At 33.3% G+C, this 19167-nt stretch overlaps 1 protein-coding gene across 14 annotated transcripts in view; it reads right to left on the reverse strand.

Annotated features, from left to right (window-relative positions):
* PPFIA2 (PTPRF interacting protein alpha 2) overlaps positions 1–19167 on the reverse strand; it is a 334088-nt gene that overhangs the window by 211467 nt on the left and 103454 nt on the right. For 2 of the 14 annotated variants that reach the window (XM_068667424.1, XM_068667414.1), the window contains exon 1: positions 16773–17197. The exons of 10 other annotated variants lie outside the window; for them this stretch is intronic. In XM_068667424.1, coding sequence (XP_068523525.1) covers positions 16773–16853 — 81 coding nt within the window. In that variant the 5' untranslated portion in view covers positions 16854–17197. Of the gene's footprint in view, positions 1–16772; positions 17203–19167 lie in introns of those variants that run through there. 2 more of the 14 variants (XM_068667400.1, XM_068667407.1) reach the window with 2 other exon arrangements.

Genomic DNA, 19167 nt, shown 5'->3' on the forward strand with positions numbered 1-19167 from the left:
GAAGTCTGGGTAGAGCTTTACAGTATAGATACTGAATATCAAGTGAGATGAACTTGTTGAGATGAACCCTGTAAGTGAAGATGCAACAATTATATTGGAAAGAAGAATCTTTAAAGGACCTCAAAACACAGATAAATTGAGGGAGTCTGTATTTTCTCTTCACTTCAAATTTGTTTATGGAAAGAAAAAAAGTGGAATTGTTCCTTCATTTAGTAATTTTTTTTTCTGTGCTCACCAGGATAACTTTACATATAATTGAAATTATTTAACTTTTGCACATCATGAACAAAGACATCCATGCCCTGTAAATAAAATAATTATGACAACAGTTCTTCTAGTCTTCTTCTGGTCAGATGAATTCACAGTTAAGTCTCCTGAAGAATCTCAAACCTCCATTTAGGAAAAATTTCCAGAGCCTTTAATTAAACTCTGTCAGGAAGTAATCTAACACTGTTATTTGGAAGAGATTAAATGGAAGAAAATAATGGGTTTGACTTTCCACTTTTATACTGGTTTCATGCAAATGTGAGATGAAAAATCAGAGTTAGCATGCCTGCTTTTCCCAAATATGCAGAAAGTATGGAATGAACCTTTTTTATTATTCCTTTAGTAGATTACAGTAGTATCAAGTCATACCATACTGTATAATCTGAATGTATATTTTTGTTATGTTCAATGAGATGTTAAAAGAACTGTAACTATATCAGAACTGTTAGTGGAATAAAAGGAGACTAAATGGTGATAAAGCAGCTGGTACACTAAATGAGTGGGACTTAAATTTGAAAATATCCATATCCTTTTTCATGTGTGAGAGAAATGTAATCCAATTTGTGATTTGGATCTCATACGCTGCAGCTGCCATAGGAAAGCTTCCAGCATATTCTCCAACCACACTACGAGGCTTTCTCACTTAAGCTTCTCAAGATCAAAATGAATGCTCATTGTCTCCTTGGCAAAATCCTCTCTTTAATAAAAATAATTCATGTTTCTGAATCCTTTCTCTTACAATAACTAGTGATCTTCAAAAGATCTAATTCTAGCCCATTGCTCTGTTGCAGAGAGCTCGAGGATTGTTAAATTTTTGTCTGCTGGACAGGGAATTACCAGTGATGATTTCATAAATGCTGACTTGCCAAAACAAAATCATTTTGTCTTGGCATATTTACAGAGGAAACTGTACACAGAGGGAAAACCGTATTCCTTTGTTCAGGCTACCTCTGGGGGGAAAGGTTTTTCAAATCCTACCGGTGTCTAATTTTATACTTTATTCAAACTTTTTTTTGTCATTTCACTGTGAATTTAGATTTAGACACAATGTATTCCTAGCTTTTCAGTGAAAACTGGGAGCCCATCTGAGGATCATGCCAGTAAGTCCTTGTGAATCTGGCTCTCAGCTCTCACCTCAGAGCTCTGAAATCATTTGTCATTGAGTAGCGATCAAGTAACATTTTTTTTCCTTGAAACATATCAACTATTCAAAAACAGTTTTCTGAAACTCTGCATCGTTTGAATGAATCTCAGGGAGGAAACAAACAAACACGTTTGGACTATAAGTTCCTACTACACAATGACATTCCCCAGCTTCTTCAGCTTCAGAGTCTACAGTGAGAAGGAGTGAGAACAGAACCATTTACAGAGTTCCCAATTAGTCACACAGGGTGGGAAGCAGATCCTGAATTGTTCAAGCATGCCACCTATCTCATATCCCTACCACAGATAGAAGCCTAAGCCCCTATCCTAGATACTCCAGTGACATATCAGATGCCTGATTTGAACTTCTATCAGGACACTAGAATTTTATTAGTTATTTTACTCAGAGACAAAACAAAAAGCCTCTAGATGGCTGCATCTAAGCAAGACTGGATTGCCATACCCTCATGTTTGTCTGGGAAGCACAAAACTTGTTATGAATATTTTTGGTAATTAAATTTGGTAAATACCATGTTTAAGCAGTCTGTGAATGTCTTAATGACAGCTGGATAGCTGTAAGAGCTCATGCTTTCTCAAAGACATTTTAAAATTTTGACTGCTATAATCCCTCATAACTACAAAAATAACAACAACAACAAAAGTTTTCCTCTTTCCTGAAATTTATATCAGATTCCAATATGCTATTTTTCCATAGTGTAATATATATAATCAATATGTGCTCAAACACACAATTATTTTCATATATTTAGCTTATGCAAAATTACTGGGATAAGAAAGTTTATTTCTCTAATTTTGCAGGTTAAACCTTTATCAAGAAATTTTAGAATAAATGTCAGGAAAAAATCCACTATTGCATCAACTTTCAACGTGCTGGAAGTACTGACCTACTTTAAAATACAAAACATATTATTTCTAAAGAGTCAGAGCTCTTTAAAGCATAAAAGATTTAATTTTTATTCAGCTGGAAGCTGCTCTGACACCTGTGTTGAAATTTCACATCATTGTAGTACTTAAAGAAAAAAAACAACTAATGTAGCAGCCAAGATAATGTTTCAAGGCAGTATTTCATAGTGGCAAATTTTCATTACTAGGCACGGTTACTATGCAAACTGGGCTACAACCACCACTTCCCTAAAAAGTATCTAAGAACTGATGAAATTACAGTGTTTCAGAGTTCATTTGACCTATCATTTTTCAGCTTAAGCTAGCTAGTTAACAAATTTGCAAGACAGGTTTTAGACCAATGAAGATAAACATAAATTTATATAGTTATGGACTAGAAATAATACCATTGAAATAGTAGCTATGTTGTACAAAGCGGGGATATTTGTATTTCATATGTTTAGAGAATTAGGATCTTTATTGCATTAGTATAAAAATTGATTTTCCAACAGAAATAGATAGCTAACTCCCATGTGAAACTTTCATTTTAAAAGACATACATATAAGAGCATGGATTTTTTTATAAGCATTTACTTTCAACTTCTGAATTTCCATTGCTCCTTAAATTCTTATGTATGCCAGATACACTATTGCACTAGTAACACTCACCACTGTTACTCTAGAGATAGCCACAACCCATGATGGAGTAATTTAATCTGGGGATACCAACTGATTAGAAGGGTGCAAGGGTGCTTTTCTTTCTCTGGAAAGAAATGGTTTAAAGATTTATAATCACTGTCTTTTCAGTTTAAAGATATTAATTAAACCAAAGGTGTAACAATTAGATATAATACTGCCTGTCTTCAGGGTCATGTTATCACATTTCCTTAAAAAAAATATATATATTTTTAAATTAAAGATTTCCATGTCCACAAATCAGGGAACTATGATTTGTTCAAAGAAGTTCTTACTCTATTCCAGGCAACATCAATGAAATTTAAACTGGACCAGGATTCAGTGTTAGAAGACATCAGTGTACACTGTATTTCCCTCTTTATATCAGAAAGCAAAGACTTGATGTAAATTGTGGCATAATATAAAGAACAGGATGGAAGAGATATTTGCTTCCTTTATTTACTAATTCTAGCAATCATGTTTAAAATTCTTACAGATAAGCATTACACTTAAGATTTATGTAGATTAAGATATCTACATAAAGGGCGAGGGACATTTTAATAATAATAATATAATTAAATATTCAACATATTAAATAGTATGTTAGGTTAATCTTGCATTTTCTTTTTTTTCAAAGATTATAGATTTAATTTAAGATTAATACAATATTGGTACTTACATGTTTCCAGAGTACTTTCTCTATACAAAACCTATCAATGTTAAATAATAAAAATAATAAAAACAATAATTATATATACGTATATATATAATGGAGATAGTTCATTCCAGAGACCTGTTATGAATGTCCTCATAAACCAAATGTGATAGGATGAAACTTGCTCCAATAGTTCAGAATAGCTGTTCAGAATAGGGAAATAAGTTACAGCCTGTAAAGTGTTACCCTTTACAAAGGTAACACTTCAGAAAAGTATGTGGCACAAAAAGTATGTACAAAACTGTAACTTCTAATTTTTAAAAGCCTGTCACATGAAAATGCCCTACAAGGGAACAGGCTAAAAGTTATTATAATTTGTGAACCCCAGCACAAAACTTGATGCTTTTAAAAAATCACATAACCAAAGTGTTGAATAAGAACCTAAAGAATCAAATCAATTGTATCTTTACCATTTATTTACCATCTTTACCATCTAGCAAAAATAGTCTAGGAGTTTTTCCTAGTCTATTGACTAAAAGTGTGGACAAAACATACGAAGTGTAACTATTAAATATGTAAACAACCAAAATATGTTACAGTTCCAGTCCACCTTGGACATCACCATCAGGAGTTCTAATTCCATAAATGCCAAACACACTGTGCACTACATAATTTCCTGCTGGGTCTTAGATGTTGATTGTGAGTGAGTAAAAGCAAATGCAGCCAAAAATATGCACTTTGTCGGTTAAGGGAAAACAAATATTCATTTAATTTAAATAATGCTGGACTCATTTGCTACAGAAACAAACAAACAAACAAAAATGAATGAATGCTACTACTGGATCAAGACTTTCATGTCAGTTTGTATACTTCAAAAGATGCTGAATGGTAAGATCACTTTAGTAAAGTGCCTTTGTCTCTGAAAGTACATGTATAGTGAACTCCAGGGAACAGTGAATAGTGACAAAGCTGAGTCTCCTGATGGATTCCAGATATGACTTCTTTAGTGGCAGAGCTCCACAAAAATGAGAGTTCCTTCAGGGTACTTCCAAATTGGGACAGGCTTTCATATTAGTTGTGGTAAGTACTATCTGCCTGCCAGTCACCAGCGATGTGTATGTTGTGGTGGAGCACAGTATGGAAGCAAAGATACTTGCATCTACTGCATTTGAAATTAGATGTATTCTGCATGTTATTCATTGAGTCATCCTTAGAGAGAAAGGATCAAAGAAGAAAATATATCAGTGTGTCTTTTTATATTTAATTTTCCTTCTATACAAAAGGATGCAACTATAGACAGTGACTTCTGGTAGAGAAAAAAAAAAGAAACTATATTGAGTACTAAAATTATTTACTCTTTGTTACAATATTACTTTGCTGTAATATAACATTCAACTTTAACCAAAAATCATGACTAACGCTTCCAAGATTATTTTGATTAAAAGAGGATAGCTATTCAACTACTTGAAAGCAATCCAGCTCCAAGAAGCAATTCAAAGCATTGCAACTTCAGAAAGAAACCATTACAGCTTCTAACCATACCTTTAGGAATTCTTAGAAATCTTGTAGAGAAACTTTGTGTGTGCTTGCAAAGATATTACATTTAAAACAGAAGTAAAAAACAATGTTTCCTAAGCAACAATCTATGTAGAATTGACAGATTCTTTTGTTTAATGGTAACTTGTAGTTTTTGGGTCATGCTCCCTACCAAACCAAATCCCTCCTCCTTTTTTTTTTTTTTTTTTTTTTTTTGATTAAATTTGATTTAATGAATGATTAAGTTTGATTAAATTCGTGGAGTTTTATGTTTGTTTAACCCAAAGTTAAACAAACAATTTTTTGATCATCTTTCTAAGATTGTTCTAAAACTGCTCATTCTTTCTTCATTTGCTTATATTTATATAAGCTGTGTCAATTTTATGTACATGTGGGATGTCCTGGATGTTAAGCAGGATATTGCTCATATGGCCAAGTATATAGACCAAGAATGGGTCAGCAGAGTTTAGGACTTCCAGCTAGGTCTGCAGATACCTCAGATGCAACAGTACTGAAAGTTGCAGCTGGTAAATTTCATGAAGCTTGCTCTTCATCTTATTCACAGCTTTCTGCTGAGCACAAAGGACTAACTGTGTAGGAATCTCCAGTGTTATTCCTGGGGGTCCAGGAGTTGGACTCAATGATCCTTGTGGGTTCCTTTCAACATGGATATTCTATGATTCTATGATAAACATGCTAATGACTGTTGTATCTGCTGGAAAAAGAGAGGAGTTTTTCTTATGGTATTAAAGTGGAAGCTGATAAAGACTGCCAAATTCCATTTTAATATCACCCTTTTGCTTATTCCAACTAAAAAATATTTGGGTCGCTATCACTAACCAACTCAAAATTCACAGACCATCTCAAACAAGCTATATTCCCAGCCTGAGGAAATGAATATAAGCACTACTGTCATCAGATTTTTATCCAAATAAAGTTGATTTTGACAGCATCACTTCAAGCAATAGATGTGTGTATGCATGTGTTTAGGGCAAATTATAAATTTCATTCTTTTGCTGAACACAGTTTAACAGATAGTTAGATTTTTTGCTCCATTGGTCATTACAGTGCTAGCCAAGCTATCCAAAGCTTTAGGCCAGCAGAGGCAGTATATGTTTTCAAATATTATGAAATAAATCAAAACTGTCCACTGAACCAGTTTAGGATTTAGATCTCCAACTATGTGAAACAGAGACTCAGTTACTAAGATGAAATACTTTTTTTTCTCTGCCTACTACTAATGTGAGATCCTGTGGTAAAGAAATGACAGTTCTATAACTTAATGTCCAGAAACATTTTTATTGCTTCATTAAAACTGTAGATTAATACTTTCTATTTGCCCAGAAATATAACATCCTTGTAATAATTTTATCCATAGGATATTCATTTTAGCAATAGAGTGGTAGGAAAATAACAAAACACAATGCCTCAACTTGATTTGGTTTGCTTTATGAAGTGATTTCAGAGTGCCTCAACTGGATCCCTCCTGGACAAAATGAAATTGAAAGATGATCTCTGAGAGTGCACCTAACATTTTCTGTTAGTTCACAGATGTTCATCTAATGGATTTGATTAGACCTATTCCAAAGCAACCTGCCTGGCCTCCAAATGTGGATGACACAGACATTTCGTCCTTATTACCTCCTCTTTTGCCCTAGAGGTTAACTTTTATTCTACAACAATATTTATTATTGTGGACATAAGCAGATGAAGCCAGATCAATTTTTTTCCCCTACACCTCAGACTTTGGGAATATGTCCCAACATCTTGACTTAATATGCTTACAGCACAACTGTTTCTCTACATGTAACACTCAATGCACTCTGTGTCATTGGCATCTCCTCACTACTCTGACATTGCTTAGCACCAATGTTGTGATGACTAAAGCTGTAGACAGTTATTCTTCACATTGTACTACAACCATGCACACAGTCATACAATATTTTATTACAAGAAACAACAACAACAACAAAAAAAACTATCTCATAGTTTGTTAGACCAATCACTAGAAGTAACACATTTCAAAGGAACAGTCATATGAAGCTGTATAATTTCTCCTCATGAAAAAACATAAACATATCACTTAGATTTCCATGAATCAGTAATTCTAATTATTTCAAATGAAAATACTGAATCCACATTTTTCTCTTTTGTTTACATATTTGAATGAATCACAATATCAACTGAAAGTCAGCTGTCACTTTGAAACAATCTTAGTCCTCCATAAACGTTATGTAAAGCATAAATGCCAACCAAATATTGAACTATACATGAACAGATGAGGAGAAATAAGATTTATTTACTAAAATCACTACTAAGAAATTTAGTATGATAGATCTTATGATGTATATTAAAACTATCTCATTCAAAGAGAAAATACAGCCTATTAATAAAGGTAAAATTAGAATATTTACTTTAATAAATCTGTCAGAGTAGTTTTCAAAGATCAAAAAGAAAACACATTTATAGGCTAACAAACTCTTCAGCAAAAGAGTTTATTCACATCTCAACTTACTTAACACCATTAAAATCATGTATTACATGACTTGCCATTGATCATAGGACAGTTGAACATATCATTGCCTATCTTTCTTTCTTGCCTTATGACAGATGAAACAAAAAAGATAAAATTTTCAGGTAGATCACTCATTTCTCAACATCTGTTGAGACAGCTGATGATGACGACTGGATGAGTAAATGCTGCACAAATAACAGGAAAGCAACAGCTCCCCTAGACTTACAATTTTATAAACCATGTACAAAAAGACTGTGAGAACAAAATGCTATATATAAAATAATCAGGATACAGTGTTCATTATTAAATATACTGATTCAATTTAATTATATTTTCTGAGTCTAAAAAGACCTCTCTCTCTCTCTCTCTCTCTCATTTTTTTAAATTTATTTTTTATTTTTTTAATGCAGACTGTATTTAGGCTGTATCTTTGGTACTTTGTAGCTAAAAACACTTTTAAAAAGTACTGATATATACTATTTCCAGCTCTTGAAGGATATCTAATTAGCATAGGGTTGTCATTTGGTATGTAGGACTATATTCATCTTCATATAATTGATTCATTCAGACTTCCAGAAAATAAAAGCTATACTGAGAAAAACAATTGAAGATGAAGAGAAATAGACATAGCATTAAAATGTAGTCAAGACAGAACTAAAAGCTCCCAGACCAAACACTCTCCTTTACTACATACAAGGAAGTAATACTGTCCATTGCATAATGGTCTATTAACATGGTCCAATAACATGATCCATTGCATAACAGGCAGCATGATCTAGATCTGAGAAAACTCCTATGAATACATTTGAAAAGTACAATGAAGTCAGCGAAGTCCTTACTCTCCCTTCCTTTACAGGGATGGGAAAGCTTCAGCAGTGCTGCATAGCAAGTCTGGTAATAACCAAGAGGGGAAAAACTCTGCTATTTCCAATAGGTGGTCATCATAGCATGTACAGGTTGTTCAGTACACATTAATTTACAGAGATGTGCCTATAGTGTTCTGTTTTTCCCTATAAGGATAGTTTATTAGCCATGTGTTCTGCTCTGAAGCCCCTCACCCTATACAGAAGGCATACAGTTAAGAGAATGCATCAACCAGTATCAAAACAGCACACATATTATTTAATAATCCCTGGTATTCTTACTATTCTGGAAAATACTAGTGCATTTCTTCCTTTAGTTTTATTTTCTATACAAAATCTGGTAAAAAGAAGCCCAAGTTCAGAATCTGACAGTGAAGGAACTCCTGAAATGGAGCCAGGGTTTCTAGCTATGATTCAGAAACCCTATCATGATCCTATTTATGGAATAGGAGGAAAGCACTCTTATTGCTATTCCTCCTACTTGTCCACTGGTCACATTTAGCCCACTGCAAATTAAATGGTAGCTTTGCTTCAGACCTACTGCTTCTGGCATAAAGAGAAAAGGTACTTGCTGACTTTTTTACTCCATTATATTGAAGTCTAGGATTGGCCACACTGAGTAACAGTAACTCTACATGGAAAATGTGCACTGACTGCACTGCTTGGTTACTGTTCAGCTTCAACGCATGAAAAAAATGCTATTATGTGAACAAAATATTTTTGTAAGATACGCAAAAGAAAATGGAAAATTTTACTTTAACTTTGACTTAACACACAAAGCCTGTAAACTCTTTGCATTTCATTATATGTCTATATTTTAGTTCTGTATTCTTTGCTTATTCTAATATATTACCAAATTCTTGGAGTAAATACCGTGGTTTACTGTCTCTACAACTGAAAGATACCATAGACAGAATCCTATGCTTGATTAATTTCTTTTGTTGCCGTTGTTGTTTTGGCTTCTTGTTGTTGTAGAGGATGTGTCTCTGTATGTGCATAGATGTTTTATTTCACGTTGTGACTTTTGGGGAGAAGGATTATCTTTCCCAGTTTCCACTATCAAATTCATGGTAATTAGGCCTATTGTAGAACCATAATGTTTCTCATTTCTTCCATAAGCAATGTATGTTTTCTGCCCAGAGGAGGATGCAAACGTATCTATAGATCAAAACAGTCAGCTAATATCCAGTCATCTTTCTCAGTTCACTGCATGCAGAGCAGCAGTTTCATAAAAGGTATCAGACCATTTTATTGACTGACTGAAAAGAGTAACATTGAAAATGTGTGGCCATACAACGCTACCAATTTTTGAGCAGAAAGAAGGTACGTGACAGCAGTAGAGGCAGCTCTCAGCACCATTCCAGCTAAAGATCAGAGGCTAAATGGCAACCGAAAAGGCTTGTCAAAGACACTCCCTGTGTAACCGGGGTTGCTGGTAGTGAGAACATGATCTTTGATGAGTTCTGATGGCAACAAATCATAACTTTCTGGTGCAACAGAACTATGCAAAAAATAAAATAATAATCATTAGAAAAAAAAACAAAACAAAACACAACACAACACCAACAACCTTATGCAAACTAAAATATCTTTCTAGATATGGAAGGCACACTCAGCCTATTGCAGTAACACAGGTTTAGGGCTTTTTATTGGAACACTTGGATGACATTTTTATTTTTCAGCCAGCCTGAACACTTGTCTTCCACTGTTGGAGTGCAAGTGTCACATTGTGACCAACTGGGAGAAAACTGGAACCCGCCTGTTGTCAGAACATCTGGACTGATTAATAAATGCTCGTAGTCTTCTCCATTCTACTAAGACAAATTAACAGCACTATCAGATGAAACTTATTGAAAGTTTATTTGGTACAACATGTTTTCATGTATAAAATTTTAAATATTTGCCCTTCAAAACTGATCATTTTTTGAATACAGAGAATGTTAATACTTTGGAGTACATTCACATTAACGTGTCTTTATCTCAGCAGAAAAGCTTTGACTTTGTTCTTCACAAAACATGCAAGGAAAATACATATCACAGAATAGTAATAATAAATCAGAATAAATGCCATGCACTTGTAAGGACAATCTCTATTGCCGTTTGTCATTTTCTTCTGAGTAAAAAAATACATGCAAGCAAATTCCTTACACAATTCCTCTGGAATTCCAAAATTCCAAAATTACATAAAACCCATTTATATAGCTATAAATATTTCCAAGTCACTTGCAATACAAATCACTTTAGTATTGCATCTTGACTTTAACACTGCTCAGGCTTTTTATTTATTTTTATTTTTATTTTTATTTTTATTTTTATTTATTTTTATTTTTATTTTTATTTATTTTTATTTTTATTTTTATTTTTCTTATGGTTACAGGGCAAACCACTGGTCCAAAAGCACTAATCTGTCACTGTTAACAGAGGTCTTTAAATACACCTCTCTGTCAGCCTTGCTGCCACTGTTATAATTTGTATTCACTAACAGAGCTTTCAAACCTTTTGAAGCCTAAAACAACCTTGACGATCTGTACCCCACCTTTTTGCACATAAAAGCAATTATTCACTTGACTCCTTTTACAGTTGGCCTTTTAATGATGTTTACTATCATTAACAATATAAGTTGCTGATTTCTTATGGACTTGCAGCTTTCACAAAAAACATGCCTTTAGCACTTTTACATGATATTTGTAAAAGAAATGTACTGTGCCAGTGGATTAACTATAGAGAGAAAAGGTTTATTTAGGTAAAGTAGGGAAGAAATTTGTTGCCTGGCAGGGGATTGCTAGAAGGAGCTGCATGTGCTCTATCAGCTGAAGAGTAAAAGATGTAATGGTGTAAGATCAGACACCACAGCTCTTCTGTGGACCAGGCAACACAGCTCTGAAAGCATACACAAATTTTTGACCATATTCTATATGTCATATAAATCACAGTACATTTTCTATGCATGCAATCAAGTTTGCACGGGGTAGGAATAAAACTATGTCATTGAACACACGCTTTACAAGAATTCTGTGATGGCACAAGTGACTGTGTCAGATGTAAGGTAGTCAACAATAACCCATCTTCATCAATGAAAATATATATTTTTTTCAGAGACCTGGAGATTTCTGCAGTTATTGTTAAAACAAACTCCCAAACTGTTGTCTGATGTCAGATTACATCACATAGAAACATGTGACGCAACAAAATAAAAATTATGGCCTACTAAACAGGGTAGCATGGCTTACCTACCCAAAGCATGATCTAATGATAAATCTATTCTAATAAGCACAATTATAAATTTTAACAAGATACATTTTGTTATAGGAGAAGCCTTTTGTTTTATTTACTATTTTATGTATAAGGAGATAAATGAAAGAACAATAGGACTACTGTAGTAGTAAAACCATGGGATGGTATAAAGCAGCAGCTCTGAAGAAGTATACAGTTCACTTAAACTACATAATATAGGAAACTTAACAAGTACATCTAGTATTTTGAATAGAGTATTTTTTTTTCATAGAGCTGAAAGCACATTCTGTACTAGAAAGTATCATATTTTTGCATTCTGTTTTAATTCATTATCATAATAATATAGTTGTTAACAAATAAGAACTAGTGGTAATTATGATCATGGTGATAGATATGTTTTATGTATAGAAACATTTCCCAGTTTCCCAGTAACCCAGATTCAAAACTTTGATCAGCAATGCACTTTTACAGTAGTTTGTAGCATATTTACATTTTCATGTCATATGAAGCTTTTAAGATTTCTCTACAGCTTTTGTAGGAAAGCAATTTTATTTCCTTGTGGGTCTTCTGATCTTCAGACAACTTTAAAGAACTGCTTTAACCTCCCAAGGTTTTGGAAAATACCAGGCATCTTTTCAATACTTCTTGAAGTATAAAAAGAGTATAGTCTAGTTGTACTGAAAATGCAATTTATAAACCCCAGATCTTACCTGACTATAAAATGGGCTAGTATTACATCCAAACATTTAAACAGTTGTATTTATCATTTATGGAAACTTACTGCATACTGTTGATTTGAAAGCTAAAGATCTAACAGGACCCATGTACTGCAGAAATCTGAATGTTTGTCTCTCTTCTGTGCATGTCTGCTTCTTAAATTCTGCCTACTTGCAACCCCTTGTTAGCTCTCATTTATGTCTGTGCTTAGATCTGTGCATTAGATGTGTGCATACCTTAATAATGGAAAATAACAAGAGTTAAAGATACTGTTCACAGAAACATTTTATTTTATTTTTCTAAACTAAAAAAGATTTCCTCTTTTAAGAAGCTTAAACAGATTTATTTTTTTAATTTCAAATTCTATTGGAATAAATTTTATGTAAAATGTGAAGATAATTTCAATGTTTATAAGTAGTGCAAATTAGTATTCACATGTATTAGTGTAGACAACAAAATTACTTAAACCAAAATTATTTACCACATATGACAAACGCCAGCATAAGGTTGCTTTTAAATGATCAAAGCAGTCTTATCCAACTTTCAAAACAGAAACATGAAATTTTAAAATTAATTTCTTTTGTTCTGTGCCTTTTTAAAAATGCAACAACCCTCAATGATCTAAAAATCCAACTTGATTAAAAAATATTTTTTCAGTACATCAATGCTTCCCATTTCATAACCAACAACATAGTCGAAAATCTCTCTTTTCTAATCCAGACTGTTCCACCTGCATCATTATTTTATGGAAATAATCACTAAATACATACAAGACCAACCAAAGAGCAAGTCAATGTTACTACTTGGACTTTGATGTTTACAACTTTGATGAAAGATATATGCTCACTGCTAGCAAACTAATTTTCCACATACAGTAGCAGAAATACTATCTTTTATCAATCCTGAAGAAAAAAAGAAAGAAAAATACTGTTTTCTTTTATATAACTGCAGAAGTCTGCCAAGGTTGGCACAAGCATACTGAGATGAAATAAAGAGATATTGAAATACAAAGCACTAAATTTTGGCATTGCCTTGGTTCTTATAAAATTAAATCATTTTCATAACAGTGTTACAACTCTTTCTTTTCATACAGTATATAACTTCTTTATATAACCTCCTCTCATACAGTTTTCTATTTTAATTGCTTTAATCAAGCATAGTCTAAGGATCAAAGCTTGAGTTTGTTTTAATTATAACAGGTGGTTCAGTAAATAAACTAACTCCAATCAAGGTTTTAACATTTGCAGAATTTCATGGCAGATTCCATAAGCAGAACAAAGGTGCTAGTAATTTCATAATATTACACAGATAGTCACAGATATCTATGCAATTTTCAAATTCAATACCTTTTCTGAACACTAGGTGTCCAGAAGAAAACAAAAACTATTAAAACAAAATGGGAGAGAAGGGGAAAGCAAACAAAAATATTAATTCATCCTCTGACACTGCAGATGAAAATGTAATTTTAAATGTTGCAATTAGCTGTTCAGAAATTCCTTGTTAATTTAATCTACTAAAAAAAGTCTGTCAGACTAAAAAAAGTCTGTCAGGCAAGAAAATGTCTGAATTTGCAAATTTATGGCAGACTTCTAATCTCAATTAATTCTCACCTATAAAAAACACTTTAGAAAGTTGATCATAAGGCATACTATTCAAAGCATTTGAATAAGAGCTAAATAAGTGCTCAAAAGCTTGCACAGATATCCGCTGTTATGATCCTCCCCAGTCCAAGAATTCTGCTAGATGCATTGGCCTGCAGAGGCCAGTTTGGTTTTATTTACTAAGAACATCAGTGAAACGACAGTAATAAGCATACAACTTGTGCACATGCTTTAGGTTTCTTTCAACACCATTTTTGCTGTTGAGGGAATTAATATGCTGTGTTTTTGAATGATTATTAATTTATGATTAATTCAGCAGCTTAAGCATTTGTTACCCTCCATCAGTCAGAGTTCAAGTCCTTATCTCACTTTTTTTGTATAGGTTCAGTTTTGAACATGTCAGACATTGGCTTCACTAGATTTTAATGTATTTAGAATAAATACCAGCACATACATTTCAAATTAAGAACCATTAAACTGGCCAATAACTTTGCAAGGTATTTAAATGGAAGAATCTCTGTCTCAAAAGAAATTATAATTTAGCATATAGACACCATAGAGTAAGTAAGCAAGAAAGCAAAAGGCGAAAGTAGTTTAAAACAGACCAAAGCAATTATGAGACGCATGAAGTCATTCTGAGTAAAAGGACCTACTCAGCAAAGACTGAAGTAACTTTAGAGAGGAAGAGAAGATACCAGAGGAACGATGGTCGAAAGCATGGAAGGACATAGGAGGCTAAGGCAAGAACTGGGAAGTTGGTTCATATATCTTTCTTTTTACTGCACAGATGAAAACAGATATATATATATATATAATAAAAAATATACAACATATATAAAAAATACATATTTTAAAAGGGCATCACAGGAAAATACAATCTTTCTTTTTCTTTTCCTTTTTTTTTTTTTTTTTTTTAATTGTCAGAGATTCTGTTAACACTAATGACACTGAGTTGTTCTAGTGCACAGACTGTCCTAAAATAGCAGCTTTACATTCCAAATATAAATTTAACTCTACATTGCTTGTTAAGGTGTCCAAAATGCAAGAGAAAGTTAGGCTATATTTCCGGCTATATTTCCTTTTATTTATTGTCCTCTCCACTTAAAAATCAGTGCAATTAATTATTTTTAAATGAGATACTTTTATGTGGAATAATGTCTACAGAAATTATAGAGATTGCTAGTAACAACAATACATACCATAAAAAAATATATTTCAAATTGTTACTGTTCAGTTTCATAAAGTACTTCATAATAAAACAGTCAATTTGGTATCACAACCAAGCACCCTAATTTTAGTGACTCTTTCAACTTGACACACTCAGAAAGAATACCTGACGTCAAGAACTGTGTTTAAGAGCATAGCTACAGGAGGCTGTACAGAATATTTAGATGTCAGTGTGTGAAAAAAGTAGTCATGCTGTAGTGGAACAGGCCTGGGGCATTCATGTCTCTGAATCACTGCCAGGATCAGCAGATCGTCACTGTTAGGAGGATGCCACTCTTTCTGCACAGCCCTCAACTATCATTTGACATCACTGTAAGAAGGGCAAGACAGCACAATTAAAACAACAGATTAAAAGAATACAAGAATGAAATGCAGTTATTTGACCCAAAGAATGGGATGCCTGTATTTCATCAAAGAAGTTTGCTATGTATTTTTTGATCAACTTTTAATTGCCTCATATTGTTTGCTCTTGCAGCATACACAGCATGTACTGAATATTAAAGATATCGCTCTACAATAGCATAAAGTAAGCAAAAAGACAGAACTGATACACATGACCAAGAATGGGAAGATTATTTAAATCCTAACTGTATCAGAGACTGAGCTGGAAAAGCTATTGCCACTTTAACTAATGGAATATTTGGCCATGCAGGGCCAGAACGCTATAAGGGAAAGCTGTGGGGGGGGAGGGGGACAGAGGCTTTTTTATTGCAAAAACTTCGTGTAGGATTATATATTTTTTCCAGAGCCGACACACTGAAGATTTCTTTTAATTAAAAGCAATGGAAAAGTGGGTGTGATTAGAATGGTTTGCACACTAAATTTAGAGCATACAATACATTTTTACCTTTAGCTAAACACACAAGATTATTTACTTGAATGAGGTGAAACTTGACTTAAAACTAGGAACCTTAATAATCCTAACAATAGATTCTGCTATTCTATCTCTTGCACATGTACGATGGCTACCCAAATGAATCAAATTAAGCATCAGCTAGCATGAAACTACATTCAGGATTAATACAAAAAATCCAGATTGGTACAACATCCTAAGGTTTTAAAATATTTTTTATATGAATTTGGAATTTCTTATAATGCCAAGGCAGTGTTTATCAGAACTAACAGCAAGGCTCACTGTGAGTCTGTCTAAGGAACTATAAATCTAATAAATCTTGAGACAATAATATTATTGGGAAATAGAATCAATAGCAAAATCATTTTGAATGTGATATAGTATTAATTTATGAACAATTTACATGCTGATTTTGTGAAGGCAGCAAACTTACTGTGATAATATCAATATCTTACATATTGTCTTCTACCAAGAAAAAACAATTAACACATAAGCTTCTTAACCTATTAGCTACTCTTACTCAAAGTTTACCCATTATTAAGTACCACAAAAGATCTGTTCGGTTTTATTCAAGTTCACTTACCTGAAAAGTATAAAAACGGGTCCCATTAGGAGGATGCACTTTAGGAGATGCAGAGACAGTGTTCATATCCGAGAATATCATTTCTGGTCACACACACAATACAATCCACAGACAGCTACAGATGCAGAGTAGAGTGCTACGCTCAGAGATAAATCCTTTCACACATTTAGGGAGGCAATTGTACAAAATGTAGTCTGCTCCATCCGTTCAGATGTACAGCGACAGCATTTCGAATTCCCCACTCCTACATCTGTGAGCTAAACTGTAAGGTCATTGCTCCCTGACCTTTAGCTCAGCCAGCTCTTCAAAATATGCACAATGCATAAAAATTAGAAATGCCGAAGAAAAGAGAGCTAGAACCTACAGTACGTGGAGCTTGTGCAGGATCTGGCAATGCTCTGGACCTGCCCATCTGTTCTCAGTGATAATCACCTCCCTCCACCACAGCCTTGCAAAGTGATTATGCTAAGCATCCCAGTTAACCAATAACACACAGTTTCATTTCAAGCAAGCATGCACAGTGAAAAACAGAGGACCTCTTCTGACTAACCTGAAGCATGTCTCATGTTCAGTTTATAGCTGTATTTGATAAGAATGATAATTTTAATGTTTCAGTTGTCAACAGTTATGTTAACACATACTATCTTGCTTTAAATAACACAAAGGGTTCTTGTTTCAACTGTCATGCTTAGATAAAAGAAAGAGAAAATTGTGGTTTATATATATATATTTGATACTATGTGGAAAATAAGATTTTTTTTTTTTTTTTTTGAGAAATCAGTTCTAATCAGTTCAGACATAACACACATTGTGAACCTCTCTTTTTTCATTATTTCCTAATTCTATTTTTTTCATCTCCAACTCAATCTCTCTTTAGGAAAGGTTTACCTAACATTACTAAATATAAAGTTGAAATTTTATTCTGAGACTTAATGTTCTTCATGAAGTTACAGACCTACAGTTTAGCTTATTGACTTCACACAGTATGTTTTTACACCTGCACTGAACATCCCAACAACATTCACTGTATTTTATTTTTTTTCTCACGCAGATCATTTGAAGCACATGAAGACATTAAAAAAGAAATATTCAAAGAATATGACACTTTTTAGAAAATAAACAAACAAAAAACAACAAAGTAATCCATTTGCTAAAATGGAGTTTTAGTAAAAGTTAAAAAATCTAAAGAGGTTAGAAAACTAATTTTACAGGTTTTTTCAAGCAGCTTGCATTTTATTCATAAATTTTAAAAGGGAGACAGAAACCACTTAAGAAATTGTTCTCAAAATGAAACTTGTCAAAAAACTGATGAATTGCTGGGCTGCCTGTTTTTTATTCTGTATTATCTTAATGCTTTTACCAACTGAAGATAATGCAGTTTCTAAAGTAAAATGACTATGAAAGAGGTTAGGATAGCTTCAGAGATGTCTGTCTGTCTAAATGTGTATGCCAGTGTAGTGCATGGCACAATTATTTTATTTTGCAGGCCAAAGAGAAAAAAAATCCTCTCAGATCCTAGAAATGTCTAACATTTTCTTATAATTACCATGATATTACTTCCAAAACATTTGCAGGATCAGAGGAAAACTACTGCCTGTAACATTTTCTTGAGAACTAGATTTCACATTTCAGACTTTACTCCCTTTTTTGGTTTCTCTTCCAGAAGATCTAGATGCTGGTATTAGCAAAGGGGTCCCTCAACTGGTCAAAGCAAAGATACCGGATTTTTGGTAATCTGATTATAGGACCTTTTATTGTAAGTGGACTCTTTCTTCTTTATAATCTAGCCACCAAACATGCAGTGCAATAAATAACGTTTCCTTCAAGGACACTTAAGATCATTTGATCTGAAAGACCACAGAAATGTACCTATTTGTTTCCCCAAGTCCATAGTTTGAGGAAAGATGGTCAAAAATCCATGTATAATGGATAATGCCTCCAATAAGCAAACAACTAAATTACTAAATTTAAATACTATCATTACTAAATGACTGTACCTGTTAATTCGAACTTCTCTTGCTTCACCTTTCACAACTTTTTATTCTCTTTTCTACCAGTGATATAGGAAACTCCCATCATCCTGGCTTTTGCTAAACTGTAATCTAGCTCATTAAAAAAAAAAAAAAAGATTTTGCCAAAATCTTTAAGAAATGGTTGATACCAAAGTCAAAGATGACCACTCTAGTAACAACCTCAATATTGCATTCAACAATCATAATGTTATTGCTGTTGTTGGACTTGTTAGCTCCCTATTTACTTGTCAAGGACTGCCTGTTTTCTAACAGCAGCAACTGGGAGCTCTTGTCTTGTTTGGATCTCTGTCTACTATGACTTAGCTGCCCATTATTTTCAAGAAATTACTGCTTTTCAAAATACTGTCCCCTATATTTTATCC

Source organism: Anas acuta, chromosome 1, assembly GCF_963932015.1.
Source record: "Anas acuta chromosome 1, bAnaAcu1.1, whole genome shotgun sequence".
NCBI lineage: Eukaryota > Metazoa > Chordata > Aves > Anseriformes > Anatidae > Anas > Anas acuta.